At 36.6% G+C, this 18875-nt stretch overlaps 1 protein-coding gene and 1 long non-coding RNA gene across 7 annotated transcripts in view; one reads left to right on the top strand and one right to left on the bottom strand.

The window, feature by feature from the left end:
• Positions 1–18875, top strand: part of LOC147833404 (uncharacterized) — a 47220-nt gene that overhangs the window by 3990 nt on the left and 24355 nt on the right. For 3 of the 6 annotated variants that reach the window (XM_087287475.1, XM_088651232.1, XM_088651233.1), the window contains exons 4-6: positions 9160–9304; positions 9408–9641; positions 9726–9827. In XM_087287475.1, coding sequence (XP_087143601.1) covers positions 9219–9304; positions 9408–9641; positions 9726–9771 — 366 coding nt within the window. In that variant the 5' untranslated portion in view covers positions 9160–9218 and the 3' untranslated portion in view covers positions 9772–9827. Of the gene's footprint in view, positions 1–8466; positions 9000–9159; positions 9305–9407; positions 9642–9725; positions 9844–18875 lie in introns of those variants that run through there. The other 3 variants (XM_087287474.1, XM_088651231.1, XM_087287476.1) reach the window with 3 other exon arrangements.
• Positions 9939–18875, bottom strand: part of LOC147833405 (uncharacterized) — a 42961-nt gene continuing 34024 nt past the window's right edge. The window contains exon 4 of the long non-coding RNA XR_015511796.1: positions 9939–10024. This is a non-coding gene — a long non-coding RNA (uncharacterized LOC147833405). The remainder of the gene's footprint in view (positions 10025–18875) is intronic.

An 18875-nucleotide genomic window follows, 5' to 3' on the forward strand; every position in this document is an offset into this window, starting at 1 on the left:
CATTACGGCACTGCTCCGTTTAAGCCCTCGCAATATTTAGCCGGGAGAGCTCGCACGGAGCTCTTAGTAAGGGACCGTCTGAATGTGTCAGGAATATCAAAAACAAAACCAACTTAACCCCGCTTGACAACCGACAACGCCAGAAACATTGCCAATGCTGTCAAAGCGGCTGGATTTTCAGCGCATATACGTTGATTTGCTCACACTGTTAATGTGGCTGCGCAGAGAGGGATGGGCGTTCACCAGATGTCAGGTAACAGCCAAACTTTTCTGTAACCGTGCAGTGCGCTTTCTGTTTGAACCTTTGGGAGTGCTGACTGACAGGTGCGTGAGGTCAGAAAACACGACGAAGCTTTCAGTTAAAATAAACACAGTTTCTATAGTTATAGCCTACTTTATTTAGAGATAAAGGTATATGGCTCTGCATATAATCAGTCTATCTTGCTGGAGTTTATAGCCGTTTCGCTTTACTTCAGGACGCATTAACACCGCTCTGAAGGTCTAATCGTTGTTTTAAGTTATCCAGAGCTGTATGAATATACAAATCTTGAATATCACAATAGTATTAAATATTACAATTGTAACAACACAGACAGCAACACTTTTGCACAATCGATACCCAGCTGATTCAGTCGTTTATAAGAGGACCGAGCCTCTTCTTTTGTCCTTGTCAACATAAAGGCAGTAAGGTGCGCCTTGTTTTCGGCCACTTGTTTAACTGCAAGGCATACTTAATTTGCGGGATGATAACGTATAACCCGTGCCTACAGACACATTTGCTAAAGAAGCAAAATGGAAGAAGAATATTGCTGTTTGATACAGACCTGTTGATACTAAACCAGCGCTTATGTTGACCTGGATCTGCGTAATAAACGCTACAAATAGGCTTTACTTTTTATTTTACAACTTAAAACATGTACGCAGATTAATGCAATATCATATTTAAACAAACTGTTTACAAAAAGTCTACATATGCGCGCGTGTTGTTGTCTTTTCATCAGGCGGGGCGCGCACTTGAACCGCGAGGGAGAGAGAGGAAAGCATAGGCTATATCAGGACATATTCTTTAAAATAAGGATTTCTATTAAAATGTAAAAGGTTTTGTGATTATAATAATAACAGCGGGGCATTAAATAAATGCATATTTTCCGTGGAGCAAGCAATTTGAGGAAGTCTGCGATTTTTATTTGACGGAAGAAATAAACATATGATTGGAAAAAAAGCCTATGCCGGTTATTAAAAAGAATCAGTCAGTATTTTCGTTTTGTAAAATAAATTAATTATTTAAGTGAAAATAATTTAGGGCATTCCTATTTATTTTATTCATTTTATTTAGATTATTCTGCTCTTCTGTGCTAAACACTGCAGGTGCATGAAGATGTTGTTCTGTTCCGCTATTAATATATAAAAATAAATCAGTATTTTAAAATGCAATATTTAATGTGTCATACACAAAATAGACACGTCAATTTGTTTAATATAAAATTAATAGTAATCTGACCAGTTAACCGTTAATAACCGATTAATGAGCGGCGGTTGTCGGTTAGCAAAATTAACGAAATGAGCATCCCTATTTAATTTACTTTTTCTATGCAAGAGAACTTGATTGAAAAATAATTTTCAACATGCTTGAACCATCTAAACAATGGAGTTTAGTTTGGTTTTTCAACAGTATTTTGTTACAAAGAAAACAGAAGTGATATAGCTTTGGCTATTTATTTATTTTATATATGGCTATTTATATTGTTAATAATTTGCATAGTTAATATTGTTCTTTTATGTTTAGTTTATAAAGATTTTTCAAATGTTATTTAATTAAAAATAGTTTTAAAAATCTTTTTTTTTTCCCACCCCACACGAAAAAAATAAAATAAAAAATCGTGATACGAATCGAATCGTGGGTCAAAAATCGTGATACGAACCGAATCGTGGGTTTGGTGTATCGTTACAGCCCTATTGTGCATACATACTTTATAAGCTGTAAAATAAAAGGTAAAGCCTATTTGTTGTGTTTATGATGCAGATCCAGGTCAACATCAGCGCTAGTTTGGCATCAACACGTCTGTTAAGCAGCAATATTCTTCTTCCATTTTGCTTCTTTGGCAAATGTGTCTGTAGGCACGGGTTATACGTTGTCGTCCCGCAAGTTAAGTATGCCTTGCAGTTAAACAAGGGGCTGAAAACGAGGCGCACCTCACTGCCTTTATGTTGACAAGGAAAAAAGAAGAGAGGACCGCGCTTCTTCTCATGAAACGACTGAATCAGCTGGGTATCGATTGTGTCTGTGTTGTTACAATTGTAATATTTAATAATATATAATAAATTGATATTCAAGATTTGTATATTCATCCAGCTCTGGATAACTTAAAACAGCGATTAGACCTTCAGAGCGGCAATAATGCGTCCTGAAGTAAAGCGAAACGGCTATAAACTCTAGCAAGATAGAGTGATTATATGCAGAGCCATATTCCTTTATCTTTAAATAAAGTATAACTATAGAAACTGTGTTCATCTTAACTGAAAGCTTCGAGGTGTTTTCTGGCCTCACGCATCGCGCACCTGTCAGTCAGTCAGCACGTAACGCCAAAGGGTTAAACAGACTATACGGTTACAGAAAAGTTTGCGTTATAATCCACTTACCTTTTAATACATTTTGATGCGATTATAATCCTCTATTAAAAACAACAACAATAACTGAATGTTTTGAATGGATAATGTAGCCGTGGCGGGATGCATTTTGGTCCCCGCCATGGAAGAATGAATGTAGTGGAAAACATGCTTTTTAAAAGTTCTCTGTAGTTGTCTTGACAACACAAACTGCTGCTCTGGGATGAGCCGCGAGCAAAAGATGCCCCTCTTAACGCAAAGGCGCATTCAATCGGCCCCTTATGCAGCCAAACTAAAAATATATCAAATAATATGTTTCATGGTTTAACTGATAGCATTAATCGGTTACAAACGCACTCTTTTGGTTAACGGTTAATCGATTATATTGAGCATCCCTAGTATTAATATAATTGAACTGTTCAAGCTTTCAGATATACTTGTGAAATTGTTTCTAAAACTGGCCAACATCTGTGGTGGATGTTTGTTACGCAAGTCTTCAGGTATGTTCTTTTTTCTTCTTTTTTTGATGATGATGATGATGAAATGCTAATACACTCTCAGTAATTGTGCTAAAGCTGGGGCTTTTCAAAATTTGTGTTTGTATGTAAAGCTCCACATTAATATCTTAAAACCAAAACCTAAAGTGTACATATTGCACTCAAAAATACAACCATGTTCTCTTTTAACCCCTTGAAACATCATGGCAGTTTGTGTACCTTTATTTTTTTCTAGGGATGCACCGATACCATTTTTTTTGGAACCGATCCGATCTCGATACCAAAAATTCTGAGCATTGATTAATACAGATCTGATACTGTGCTGTTTTTTTTTTCTAAGCATAATACAGTTTCTATAGCTCTGGTGATAAACTCAAATGATAAATCTTCTTTAGTAAAAATAACAGACCTATAGGCTGACTGTAAATGACAAACACACAATCTAACTAAACATGATGCTTGCTATAAACTATAGGCTACATTATTTGAGCATTCATTATGACATTGATATATGTTGTGGTCCAGCTTATGTTTCCTTTTTTGAGTGAGACGGAGAAAGTTTAAAACAAGGTCCACTTATATGCTTCAGCGCCAAAACACAAACTGGTCTGTTGAATAAAGTCTTAATATAATTAAAATGACAGCAAAATATTCACAGTTTCAGAATAGCCTATATTAGGCTACATCATGTTTAGTTAATGACAAGTTCAGTGAATGACAATCCATACTGTGCCTGTCAGTTTCACTTTTATTAATATAATCAACTACTTTGACCACAATAAGCCAGGCTTTACTAACTATTGGCAGCACTTAAAGTATTCCCCTCAGAAGAAGAAACTCAATCGGACACTTTCAAAAACTGAGCAGCACAAAGAGGAGAAATCAGTGTGTTGATGATCTGTCCAATGTATTATTAAGCTTTTTCTAATTCAAAGTTTCAGGTAGGCCTACTTTGTGTGTGAATACCTTGCAATTAGGGCTGGGTATCGAATTTCATACTTTTTAAGCACCGACTGAATCGTCTTGCTACTATCGAGTATCTAAAAGTTCTTTTTCGTTCGGTACCAAATTTCGATACTCAAGGGTATAATCTTGTCAACGTCAGTGAGCTAGAAAATCTGCGGCATCCTTAACGTGACCGGATCAAATGCTGGTGATTGACTGCAGCGAGGCTGTCTTGAAAATCAGTAGTTTACGACGGTCACGCGCACTCACTCAGAGCTTGTCAAATGTGAGGCTGTAATGCGTACACTACTACACTTTAAAGCATAGCATACATTTAATGCAAAGGATGTTTAAGTGATCAAAAGTATGGCTACATTATGCAAAGATTGACGGCAACAGCACACGATGCAATATCTGTAAAGTTATCGCGACCAAGACTGGCAACACGTCAAATATGATAAAACACCTGACACAGGGTCCCCGCGGGGTCTTAAAAAGTGTTAAAGTCTTAAAATAAAAAAATCGAAATTTATGGCTTTAAAAAGTCTTAAATTTGCTGTTCTAGGTCTTAAATATTTTTGCACAGGTCTTTATTTTTGTTGTTATTGCTAGGTTTTTGGGGTGTTGTAGTTCTTTATTTCACTAGTCCAATTGTAATTTGCATTACAACTACAAAAAGGTCAACTTTCAATAGCCAATCAGCTTTCTGATATTAAACCCAGTGCGCGCGGCAAATGTGACATCATCGCTGTGTTTGCGGAAGTTCGCTTTGAGTGCACGCAACATGATTTCACTGACAAACGTCGCAAGTGCAGTTTTATAAGTAAGAAGTGCTGTAATACGAGAGAGCGAATCTCTGCTCGCGCGCCGGTTTCCTTTTGTTCATGGACAAAACTGCTTGCGAGCTCTCAAAACACTGGCTGCTCACGTGCGAATGATCTGCTCTCGCTCAGTCAGACTCCTTTCGTGCTTTTGCTCTCCAAAGAAGCTTCAGCATACTGTAGTTGTGTTACAATAGCAACTATAGAATTACCACAACAGAGTAATTGAAGTACTTTACAAAACACTTTACAGCAGACACTAGTTCACTTTATTTTAGTGATAAAATGGGATTGATAGTAGCATTTATTTAAAGAGTGAATAGTACAGTAAGCTATAATACCTAAAATACCTAATTTATACCTATTATTACCTATTTTCTATCACGGTTACATTTCTGCTTGCCAGAATGACCAATAATTATTGGCTAGAAATTGCAACAGCCATCGGAAAGGAGGAAAGTTTTTGTAAAACTTTGGAAAAACCTGAGGGATAAGTTTGTTAAAACAACAAAAAAAGAGGCCCCCAAAAACATCTTCAATGATAATGATTATCTTTTTATTCGTCTGATTTTACTTTCTGTTTTTTTGGAGCGCCGCCTGTCATTAAAAAAAAAATATCTCAATGGTGAACGTGTCAAGTATAAAAGCCTTAATCTGTTTTGTGAGTTGTGCGATGCGGTGCCAGGTGAAAGTATAAATCTGCATAAGATGTTTGTTTTTTCTGTAGTTCAACGGTGCATTTAATCTGACTTTACCACTGTTCAATTTAAATAACTTTGTTTTACCCCTAATTTAATGCTTTTACATTTTCTCTCGCGTGTTTTTGATATTGCGATATAGGTCTTAAATGTAATACTTAATGGTCCTAAAAAGGTCGTAAAAGATCTTAAATTTGACATTATGATATATGACGCAGTCGTTATCTTCATCCTCTCAGTATTTTCCTGACTCAGGGCCTCCAACAACGTGCCCACCACAAGCGTCGTCTTCCATGACTGATGAGGATAATGCAAACAGACATACAAAATCAGTTTTTAGCACTTCTTGCTTGTGTACCGTTAAAGCTAAGCCCCAGATTACACTACCAGTTAAATGTGACCCAATTCCGATTTTTTTTGCTTAAACTTGTGACAATGTGGTGCTTCTCCGCAGTTTAATGGTGTGGAAGAGAGAGCGTGTGTGGATATTCCGACGTGGGAAAAAACAACTTTATTCCCTTTAACACCAGTGCGCACACAGGCTACATCTTACACACACACACACATCAGGGCCGTACCATTACATAAACTGCGTGGGGGTAAATCTGGACTGAACCATTTGCTGCTTATACTACACCACATATTTCGTAGAGCTAAAAAGAAAATTTCTTCCATCGTGGCTAGTGTGGCACAGATGCTAGGACCCGCCTTTATGCATGCATCATAGGTTGTATGGCAAGTGTAAACGCATGAATTCGATATGGGTCACAATTAAAAGAACGTGTAAACGGACAGACAAAAAAATCTGAATTGGGCATCAAGACCTGACAGTGTAAACGGGGCCTAAGTTTGTGCGGGGAAAATGTATTCATTCTTTTTTTGGACCTAATGTATGCTGTGCAGCGTTATGTACTGATCCGATGGCTTTAAATATGTAGGGTCCACCCAGTTGGCCCAATGCCGGTGTCCACTGGTGGATGAAGGTTCACTGCATGTTCGGTCTTTCCAGTGCACAATGTTGATTTATATTAACTTAGCTCATATCTGACTCCAATTTTAATATGAGGTGGTTTAGAATATTAATATATTTATCCTCGTTTTATCTGACTCCAATCATAAAACATTAAGAAGATTATATCAATATGTAATTTAGATAAATGTTTGAACCTTTTGTCTTCACTAGTAACTATTACATCCGTTCATTCGGGTGCTCATGTCGCTCAGAGAAATCGCCTCGGCCGAAGGCGTCCCTCACGGTCACACTCCGGTCAGTCTTGAATATTAAACAGAGGTAAATTGACTAATACTTTAGATAGCCGCTACCAGCGCGCTCGTTCTAAAATGCTTTAGTTAGTCCCGCTTAGATGTACACCTTTGAGTTAAGACAATCATCATTTCTAATTAGAGGTTAGGGCATTAATATAAATGTACCCGACTACTGGACTCTATAGTAACTTTGGTTTTCACCAAGCCCATGGTTTCCCATATGAACTTAATTTAGAATAATATTACCTTCAAACAAAGGTCGGGTACCCAATCTAGGTTAGTCGTGCAACACCTTGTTGACCTAGACGGAAGTTATCGCCCTTTCCACCTAAGTACACATGAATCAATATCAAGAGTCAGTCGGATCCCTAAAACACAATTAGTGTGCCCAATGCTCCATCTCAATTGGATTTTAGTCCGTCTACTGACCTGACGCAAGACGTGCGGAAACAAGGATACAGCGTAATCTACTTGAATTAATAATTACAGAGTGAGCAAAATATGGTCAAACATCACATTTTATTAGTCAGGTAAATGTATTATGCCAATTCAATCAGTCAATTCATAAATGATCAATACAAAACATCAAATTATCAAAGATAAATCCAAGATGAAAAGATGCATACCTGACCTTTTACATAACGTGTAAATTTTACATAACCTGGAGCCTAGGCTCCATGTTATGGGCTGATCTGGGTAGGCAGAATCGCGCTGAGTCTTTCTTAAACCTTACCTTAAATAATCCAAGAATTCCCTCAAGGAAGGGGGTGTGTGTGTATAACAAAAGGAAAAAGTCACACCCTTCACAGTGGTTCAAAAGAAGCCTGAAGTTATATATTTATTGTGTTGATTATGTCTGTTTCTGAGAGAATGAGACCATTGTACCAATCGCACTGAGACATTTCAAATGAAATCAAACATGATAGTTAAAGTCAGTTTGGTTAATCTAGAACATTCAAACATTGAAATGACCATATGTGTGAGCTGGGGGGATGAAGCTGAGTTTCAGCATACTCAGTTGCAAATGCAGCAGGAACTGGTTTTTCCCGCATTCCCCCCTGGTGGGTTGTGGAGTCCATTGGCCCTGTTTTCAGCTCATGTTTAGAATTGTCAAAGACATCAAAAATATTGGTAATATTTCAATTCTTACAAATACCTAGCTAAATTGATACTAAAATGCTTTAAGGTTAACGGTAAATGATAAAGTTTACCTCACATTAAGCTTGTCTTATTTAAATGTCCTTATCCTTGGCTGCATTAACAGTTTAGCTTTCAAGTTTTCTTCACATTAATGTTATAGTCTGCTCCTGCTGACCCTGGAATTAGGATACCATCAAGTGATAATCCATTGCACTGGCAGAAAAATGAACAAGGAAAGGAAAGATGAATGCCACAGGGCCGTTACAAATTTTATTGTTAAAAGTTTGCTGCCTTTTTCTCCTGTGGAGGCTTCATGGTGGAGCTAAGAACAGTAAGCTGTAAATGATGTTGTAATATTATTACCATTAAGGCTGTTGGCCATGTTTGTAGGTAGTCTCTTAACCTAGATAATTTTAAAATCTTTTTATAGTAAGCAACAATGATAAAATAATGCTAATGTTACTTTTTTGTGTTTGATGATGTCAAATAAAGGGAGATGATAAGCACTTTAAACCCCAGATATCAGTCCCCCAGCCGAGACATGCTCTTAAATACCCTCATACCTGCAGTTGAAAAAGAAAATATCAAGAAAGAGTTGCAAGATGTGAGAGATGTGGCTGTGACTGCTGATGGCTGGATTAGCATTGCACAGTACCACTACCTGACAGTGTCACTTCACTTTGTCAGAGAGGGTTCCATGAAAGAGAGGGTCCTACATACAAGGGCAGTATACACATCCCAGACAGGGGACATTTTAGCAGAAGAGATAAGAGATATTCTTGATGAATTTAATATAAAGGATAGAGTAGTTGCTGTGACAATGCAGCAAACATGGATGTAGCAGTAAAAAGAGATGAGTATTAAAAAAATTGGCTGCTTTGCTCACACTCTCAATATTGCTGCTCAGAAGCTTTCCACAATTACCTCAGTCTCACAGTGGGCAGGAAGGATCAGAGCAATGGTGGTGTGGCTGAAAAGATCCACCCTGGCTAAACCTATCCTTAAAGAGAAGCAGCATCTTATCGGTAGGTAGAAATCAGAATAGATGAACCTTAGTGCAAAACTCTTTGGCCAAATAGTTAATAAAAATCCTTTGCTAAATCATGCAGTAAAATATTTCTGCAAATAAACAGCCACTTTGATAACCACACAAACACAAACATAAATTTCTCTTTCCCATTTTAGGTCTTCCAGAACATGCCGTCATCCTTGATGTGAAAACAAGGTGGAATAGCTTATTCCTCATGGTGGAGCGATTCCTAGAGCAGTTCTCTGCCTTCCAGGCCACCTCCATGGACCATCGTCTTAAGAAATTAATGGACAAGGACAGGTAAAAACTCTGTTCTCATTTTAAATGCTTATTCAATTTTCAGTGTAAACGATTTTGCTCATGAATCTATAGTCCAGCTAATGAATCTGATCATATTTTACAGACTGCAGAGAATTTCTGATGAGGATTTTAGAAAAGCAGAAGAGTTTGTCAAAATTACAAAGATACTTTACACTTCAACCCTCTGCGTCTCTGCTGAAAGGAGCCAAAACTTGGGTCAGATTCTGCCTATCTTAAATAAGCTCCAGCACCACTTCACAGTGAATAAAGAGGACTCCTCCTTCACAAAGACCATCAAGGACACTATCTGGAATGACCTCTCAAAAAGATACCAGGGGTGCAGTGTAATCCTGCTGAATTTGCTCTTGTTTTCATTAGAATTATTCAGTGATTGACTCAGTGTTTTTGTCTTGAATATCAGATGGAGGAGGGCACAGCCTTGCATCCCAGATTCAAGTCAAAAGTGACAAATGAAGTGTGGACCAGACTGAAGGAGGAGCTAATGAAAAGGACCTTAGAACAGGTGTTACTTCATATTGGTAATATTCTACTTCACTTGAATTGTAGATCAATATGTGTTGTGGTAAATATTGACTTCTCATTAATTACAAATTATCAGACCAGAGGTTTTGAATATCAGAAAATAGACTTTATTCTCCATAATAAAGCCGAGAAAGAGCAGAGCAGACCCCAGAGCTTTCTGAAGTCTCTCCTGGACACCTTCTAAAGTTTCAGTGTGTTTGTTACAATTTTTATACAGGATTATTTGACACACCCCTAAGTCTCTTTTTAACTCTTGACCATTTTTGAATAGGTTTTTAGTCTAAGGGGTCCTGCTATTCTTGGCTCTCAGCCCACTAGCTCATGTCAACAGAGATGTTACAGGTCTATGTCAGCAAAGTATAGATGCAACTTATGCAAAGGAACTAAGTGTTTACATACATTGTCATGATAGGATAATAACTTGATAATATGTTACTCATTCTAACTTCTGACACATATAGCTTCATACAAGTATTTAACATAAATAATCAGTGCTTTACATATTCAGTTATTCTACACAATCAGTCACTCAGCCTTCTCCTAGTGTTGCTCCTGTGCAGGCATACTCGTCTTACACAGACATATCACTGTATTTTTAACACAGGCTGGCATGTTTGCTGCAAACACTACATACATTTTGAGAAGAGAAAATTAACTGCTTTACACTTAGAAAATACTTCATACAGAGAGAATAGAAATCTTCTTCAATCCCTCCTCTTAAGACTTAAGACTTTAGTCTTAATATTATTGTCTTTTAACCCCTTCATCATCCCTTGACTTGTGGCACTTCTGTATGTGGTATTCAGGCACATTATTAGAATCACTCTTTTCTTTGTTCTGATAAACTCTTGCTTCCACACGTGGCACTTAGTAGTTTAGAGCTTTGGAATATTCAGGCTCCTCTGTTTCCAGTCAGCTTTCCCTTGCTGGAGTTGTTCCCTTTCGCTCCTTTGAGGCATTGGTACCTCATCAATGTCATCCACTTTGGCAGCTGTTGGATTTGCCCTCATCCAGATATGGTCCTTTCCTCCTGAGCTCTCCAGAGCATCCACAGATAGACTCGATCAGCTGGACCAATTGGACCTTATATCTCTGCTCTCTCACATGGCTCCTTTCTGGTTTCCTGCACAGATATCGCTTTGCACATGGCAATTAATTGTTTCTTTATTAAAGTCCCTACTGCATTAGACATCTTTGCAAACCATTCCAAGAGGTTATGTGCAAGGTTATAGGTGAGATTATATGCCAGGTTTTATGCAAAGTTTCATGTGGTTTCTTGCAAGGGTCATGCTGTTTCTTGCAAGGTTTCTTTCAAGGTTTCTTTCAAGGGTCGACCCAATAGCAGTTCATGCAATGCGGTGTTAGATGCTTGTTTCTGTCAGTTTCCATGCCATCACTCACCAATGCACTTGTAAACACATTAATCCCATTAAGTTTATTATTTTCACATATTTCATTGAGGGTTGGTCTTGATGGATCATCTTCATCTCTTTCAGCCATTTCTGGTAACTGAGCATAATACAATTATTCTCTCTTTTGTTTTATTCATAATTTTTCATACTCCTTTAGATGTTTTTATTTATTTATCACTCATTAACTTCATGATTACTTTATGAATGCAAACCCATTATGAACTTATTTCTGAAGGCATTTCAAAATTTAGGAAATACTTCTCTTGTCACAGATGTAATAACTATCCCTGCTTCATAATCTGCTCCTGATGCTACCTCTAATCATCTACTCATCATAGTTTCTCAACTGTGCTTGTTTACAGAATAATTCTCTATCCAGTCAACACTAAAAACAGTCATCATCTCACTGTTTGGAGCAATGGTCTCCAGTCAAGTCTTTTAATTGAACTAGAGCTCTGTGAAGTTGTAGATAATTCAATCATCCACATATTGTGACAGTGTCCATACAATGATCTTCTCCCTTATTATAACCCTTTATGCATTCTGGTGTATACAGTATATGCTAGTCATCAAGCTACACGAGTACAAATAAGTTTCTACCCTCCTCTGATAGTTACCTAAAATAAACTCAATAGAAATCAAACCACTTAAAATATTTACCATCCAAAAGGACATACAGATGTTACTACTTCAATGTGTTCCTTGTGCCGCCATTCATACCGCGGCGACGGCGGTACTTGATGCGCCAGCAGCATTTGACCGCTGGGTGGCACTTTAACCACAGATATTCAGCTTTGCCTTTTCACAATGCTAAACAGACTGTTCTGTAGGCGTAGCTTACTGTATGTGATGTGATGTGTTCAATTAAAATATAATTTTAATTTAGTTTTTCTGGTAATAGACATGCTCTTACACTATACTATGCTGTAGAAAAGATACATGGTGAGAAGTCAAAAAGCAAATATAAGAATTAAGTTATTAGCCTTCAGTGCCCGATTAAATTGCGTTGGGGTGAAAATAATGTTTTGATTTCTTTGACTATCATGGCAATGTTATAATCTCAAATCTTAAACGTGCGCATATAAAAAACAGCAAAATAATATAGATTATCCTGCCGGTAGAGCACATCACCTCACAGTTGTGAACTTGCGATCACCTCAACTTACATTTAAATTTTGTTTACCTGGTTTATTGTAAACTTATTAAGTGCAAAGAGGATTCGTTTTGGAAAATAGAATTGAAGAAATGAAAGACAACTAAAATGAAAGCACAAAAATTCAGTACAAATAATTAGTCTTAAATAAATAAATAAATAAATAAATAAATAAAGCAGTCTTTTAGTCTAAATATAGAGAGATGTAGTGTTTGCTGTTTTGATAGAACTAAGACTAGACATGTTCATTTATATTTTTAATTTACGTTTTTATTTACATTTTCGTTGTTGATTATAATTACGATCTCATTTTATGTTTCAATTATAGTACATAATAATAAACGAATAATGAAAATAAATGAATAATGAAAATAGGACATAAATTAAGTCTGGCAGGTTTATTTTTAATAATTTAGTTTCAGTTCCGTTTTTTGTTTCAAAACGTCAATGTTCTGCTTTAAAGTATAACTGTTGTTTTGTTTTGTTTTTTTACTTAATGGCTCAGTATGTTTTGTATTTTAATTTCATATTCAGTCACCTTGCATATGCGTGTGAAATATAATGCCGCATAACCGCGGAAAAAGAAGAAAAGGCTGTCAGTTAAAGCTAATTAATCAAAATTAGCTATATTAAAATACAGCATTTATGTTAATACAGGCAGAGTGTGAACAAACTAAGGCTAAGCTATGTGCTTGCCTTTTAATGCATTTAAAAATATTTGCGGCCTTTTTATAGGCTACAGGCAACTGGTGTATAATAATGTTTTGTTTTTTTTTTTTTGTATGGTAAAGGACAATGCACATTATGTTATTGATGTAAACTTAGGCTAAAACTTACCATTGATAAACGTGACCTACCTCAAGCAGATCACTTAAAGTGTAATAAAAATAATGTTGCCGCAGGACATAAATGAACTCCCGCAAGTTTATTTTTAATAATTTAGTTTCAGTACTATTAATTTTTTTCTCAAAACGTCAATAGCACCTTCAATAATCTAAACATTAAAGATGGACCGCAAGATGTGTTGAGTGGCTATGTGGTGAAGAACGATGGCAAAGCTAAGTGTGATTATTGTAATAAACTAATAAGTTATAAAGCAGAGTCCCGACCAACAGGACTAAGCATATGCGGTTGGCTCATTCTTCACGAATATAGAATTAAAATTATGGCGCGTTAGGTTCATTGTGCATCCCGCAGGTGCAACCAACAAGGGTTGTGCATTTGAGTTTAACTTTTTGAGCGTTATAAGCAACTCGTTGTTAGTTTTTATTTAAATATATCGAGCCGAAACTAAGCAGCGCATTCTCTCCGCCTCCTCGTTTATAACCAGCTGGACACGCCACTGAAGCAGGAGAGACACTCCGTCGTTCATAATCTTAGCTGATGTGTCGGACTCGAAAGAATATTTCAAAGAGGAATGTTCTTTTAACAGTCCCGATATGTTCAATCTTTTTTTCCCTGTCATTTCTCTTCAGCAAATTATATTTTTAAAGCTGCTTGATTCTTTTAAAACCGAAAGCAGACCCCGGTAATTGGTGTTTTTTCATAAGATACTCCTTTATGAATGTTTTAATTTATGAGTAGTCTTTAATGTGCTTTTTAATAGTTTTATTTTATTCAAAGCAGCACCTAAAAGCGAATTTATCCTCAAAACGTGGCATGAGAGCGATGCATGTCATGTGTCGCATATTGCCTTTTTTTCTGATCTTTTTGCATAAAGGTTTTAATCAAAAGACAGGTAATTTAATTACTTTCGATGTGCTAAAATATTTGTTAAATAAATGTTATTTCAAAAAAAGCATATGCAATGTGCTCTGACAGGTAAAATCCGATTCTTTCTCTCTTTCAAGTTCAAAGCAAATTTGAATGCCAAAGGATTTTAGATATGCATATACAAGACTAATAACATCAACAAATTAATAAAATAAGTAGCAAATGAGAAATAAATGACAGACAAGTTGATAAAAACAGACATTATCTCTATTTATCAGAATTGCAAGATTAAAACAGCTGAATATAGGCCTAAAATGATCTAGAAAGCAACTACTGCGCGCTGATATTTATTCTTCTTTTTTTCCGAATAACGAACAATTTCAACCGCGGGGAGATACCGACAGCTTGATTTGCAGTATTTTCTAACATGTTAGAAGCGGGCAGCGGACATCAGCTAGCCGTAAAGACGGGCCGGCACAAAAAAAACATGGCTGCCGGTGGAGAAGCGGCTGTGCCCTCAGCAGCTGATTGAGACGGAGCTGCATATCCTAACTGAGTGCACTAAATACTCTGAGATCCGGGAGAAATTCTACCCGATAATCCAACACATACAAAACAACTTTGAGTCCCTGTCGAACAGAACCCATCTTACTGGGGGAGTGTGTGTGCTGCTGTGTGTTCACCCAACAATACCCGCTCCTGTCTCCAACACACAAATACTGGAACTCTTTATGTGGACTTACTTTTGATAATAGGCTACTATTATTACCTTTATCCTGTTTAATGTTATCAAAAATCTATTTTTATTTTTATATTTTTTTATTCTATTTTTATTTTTATTAATCATTTTTTTATTATATGTTATTTTCATATTTGTTTTCACTACTGCCCTTTTTGCACTGTCTTGTTTGTGAGACGCGCACTGCTTTGGCAAAACGAATGTACAGTTACTTGTCATGCCAATAAAGCACCTCAAATGTGAAAATAGCCTAGGCAACAAATAACAAATAATAGTGTAATAATAACAAAAAATGCCCTTTTCATTTTCATACAATAGGCCTATGTGTGGGTTTTGACAATATGTGTTTAATTAAGCTATAAAGATCAGATGAAATGCATAGTGAAATATGAAATAAATGTCTCTTTTGCTGAAAATTTAATTAATCTATATATTTATTATTTTAAAAATCAACTCATTTTTGCCCAGAGAAAGAGGCGCGCGGCACTAGCGGACATGGGGTGCTTTTTCAAAAAAAGACGTACAGTAACTTGCAGCTGAACTATGCACAGTTTGGGGAAAAAAGGATATAGTGATGCATGTCCCCCAAAACCCCTAGTTTCTCTGTCGCAGATCCATCATTTGAAGGCAATTCAAATGTACCATCTCTAAAAATAAAAAAGGCCGCTTACGCGGCATTTGTGTTTATTATTACCATATTTTTATTTTATTATTATTAATTTATTCATTCATTCATCATTCATTATTTTTTTTTTTTGGTTTAGTCCCTTTATTAGTCTGTGATCGCCACAGCGGAATGAACCGTCAACTTATCCAGCATATGTTTTACCCAGTGGATGGCAGGAGGGCCAGCTGGGGCTTCGGGACGGAGTAAAAGAAAAGGCGGAATTTGCCCCGAGTCTGGGAAAGATGGCTTGCCGTAATTACACTAGTTTTTCTATCGCACACATGTGCCAAACACATAAACAAATAAATAAAAAAGGAAAAGAAAACATCTAGACTTATAGGCTGAGGTCTTTTTGCTTATAATCGCCCTTATGTTTCCGTTTTAAATGTAAGGCTGTTGCATAGAATAATACAATTTTAATGTATAAGTGATTTTGCTGCGTCCCCCTTGATGTTTCAATAACGCATAATAATCTACACAAAGACACAGCAGACATAAAGGTTGTGTGTGAGAGACCAAGCAAAAGAGCGCTCTCTTCACAGCTCTGTTGATGCTGCTAGCGGCTTCTTTCTTTTTGTTATTTATTTTGCAGATAATACACCATATGAATACAACAGAAAGACATAAAACTTTACAAATTACCTTTTGTAGACTCAAAACAAGTGTCATATCTTGATAAGCCTCAGCCACATTGAAATATAATTTAAAGAATTACATTATCGGATATAATAAAATCGCATTAAATAAATAAACCAATATAAAACAAGCAAAATCAAGCTATAACAGTTTAGGTAGGCCTATATAGCCTACATAAATAAAACCGTTAAAGCCAAATCAAACTTTTATTTTACAAGATATTTTCTTTTAAAAGATTTTAGATATTTTCTAAAAACAATAAACACCAGAGAAGGTTTAGAATATTATTTATAAAGTATTTGGATATGATGATAATAATCAAATTGTGCAAACAGAACATTTTTGGGAACACGTTTCAGGTCTCTCCAGTGCATTTGGGCTGAATGTTTGACTGTGTCTAAATGAGGATGTTATAAAATACATTTTCTACCGAGTTATTAACGGATGCACGATGCCAACAGTCGGGGGACGTTCTGGGGGCTGGGTTTGCGTTACGCGATGCGAGCTATAGACCGACAGTGGAAATGCGACATGATTTCGGTCTCACTGATGCCCATTAACACCTGAAAGACAAGCTTTTGGTTATGAGATGGGGGAAGGGGTATGTCTGCACCCTCAAGTGTTTTCCACAAACATGGTTACACAAAATCCAAAACTCCCGAGGACGGATGGTGTAACCGTAGCAAAACCTATGCGTTTTAAAACCAAACCGCATTAAATATGGGGCCTTATGAAAATGAATGTTTCTATGCACAGCAACTTCTGGACTGAACTACTTGTTATTTAAAATATCTGTATTATCTGTATCTCTAGCATTCGCCAAAACGAATTTGTACATAAAAACACCGAACATAGCCTAGCTGAATAGGGTGTTGCCTGCTGAGCCATGACAGCAGCAGACAATTCCGCACGACCATAAAGCCTTCACCCGACAGTTATTTTCTAATATTCACAACGCGAGCCACAACAATAGACATGCCATGCCCATCATCCTTACAGACAACTTCGCTTTAAACTGTATTAAGGTCCCATTTACACTGCACAGCAGTTTTATATAAAACCTTAATGATACATATAACAGGCTACATTTTGATGGTGAAATAACCTTTTAAACGATGGCTTTTTATTTCAGTATTCAAACATTAAATAACGAATGCATCAAGTGAAATAACGAATATGCAAAAACACATGTATATAAATATAAAGGACTATTACAATTAGCAAAATGCTGCTCTATTTATCTTTGCATTTTTATAATTTTATTATTGTTATTTTTAATATTTTGAATTAATTAAAGCTATAGACAAATACTGCTTGACATTTTAGAAAATGTTTTGCGTATACCCAGTACCGAGAACAAACAAACAAAAGCACATGGCTTGTTAATCAATTTAATCAAGCTCTAGCCACGAATAAAATAATAGACTATTATTTTAATATTTTAGACGACGGGTTAGTAATTATACTATAAATGGTTATGTTCAGATCAATGAAATAATAACTTTAATAATTCTGCTTTGCATTTTTTTATGCATTACTAACATCACTAAACCATACATTTGTTTTATAAGTTAACCAAATATTTGCAGAGATTCAGCAGTTTTTTTTCTGACGCGTTTGCCAGTCATGCCAGTCAGTGGAAAAAAAAGTAACCGTGGCCCCGTTTGCAGGTATTCAGATTCGATTTTATTAATCTGATTCAACTTTTATTATTTACAGGACATAAAAATGCAATTAAAAGTTTCAAATCAATGTGCATTGTCCTTTACCATACAAATAAAAAAAAAAAAACATTGTTATACACCATAGCCTGTAGCCTATAAAATGGCCGCAAATCTTTTTAAATGCATTAAAAAGCAAGCGCATATTAGCCGTACCTTGAGTTTGTTCACATTCTGCCTGTATTAACATGCATGCTGTATTTTAATATAGCTTATTTCGATGAATTATGTCACCGACTCGGTCCCAGTCATTCCCCTCGCTGACCAGCAGAGGTCACCATCTCCGGACTTCTAACCATTACGTCATCCTTCTCACTCAGATCCCAGCACACCTGTTCTCCATCTCACTAATGACCCACGTACCACACATAAGCAGCTCACACACACACTTCATTGCGAAGTCTTGTTTAGCCCCGGCCAGCATTTCTGAGCGTTCTATCCTGCCTGATCTCCCGTTTACCACTTCAGCCCGTTCCTCGACTCTGCTCTGTCTTCTGCCTGCCCTCGACCTAAAGCCTGATTACACGGACACTGATTCTCGCTGCCTGCCCCGGACTAAAGCCTGTATTACGGACTCTGAACCACGCTGCCTGCCCTTGACTCAAACCTGGTAATCACTCTGCCTCTGTTACCTGCTGATCATCGTTGAGTTGTATGTTGTATGTTCGCACATCCGTGCGAGGTGTTGATGTTTAAGTGTGACTTAATAAATACTGCAAAATGGATCCCTCCGTGTCAGTCTCCCCGTTACAAATTAGCTCTAACTGACAGCTTTTTCTTCTTTTTCAGCGGTTATGCTTGCATTATATTTCACACGCATATGCAAGGTGACTGAAATTGAAATTCAAATACAAAACATACTGAGCCATTAAGTAAAAAAACAAAACAAAACAACAGTTATAGCTACTTTAAAGGAGAACATTGACGTTTTGAAAAAAAAAAAAAACTGAACTGAAACTAAATTATTAAAAAATAAACCTGCTAGAC

Source organism: Danio rerio, chromosome 16 (assembly GCF_052040795.2).
Source record: "Danio rerio strain M-AB ecotype USA chromosome 16, GRCz13ab, whole genome shotgun sequence".
Lineage (NCBI taxonomy): Eukaryota > Metazoa > Chordata > Actinopteri > Cypriniformes > Danionidae > Danio > Danio rerio.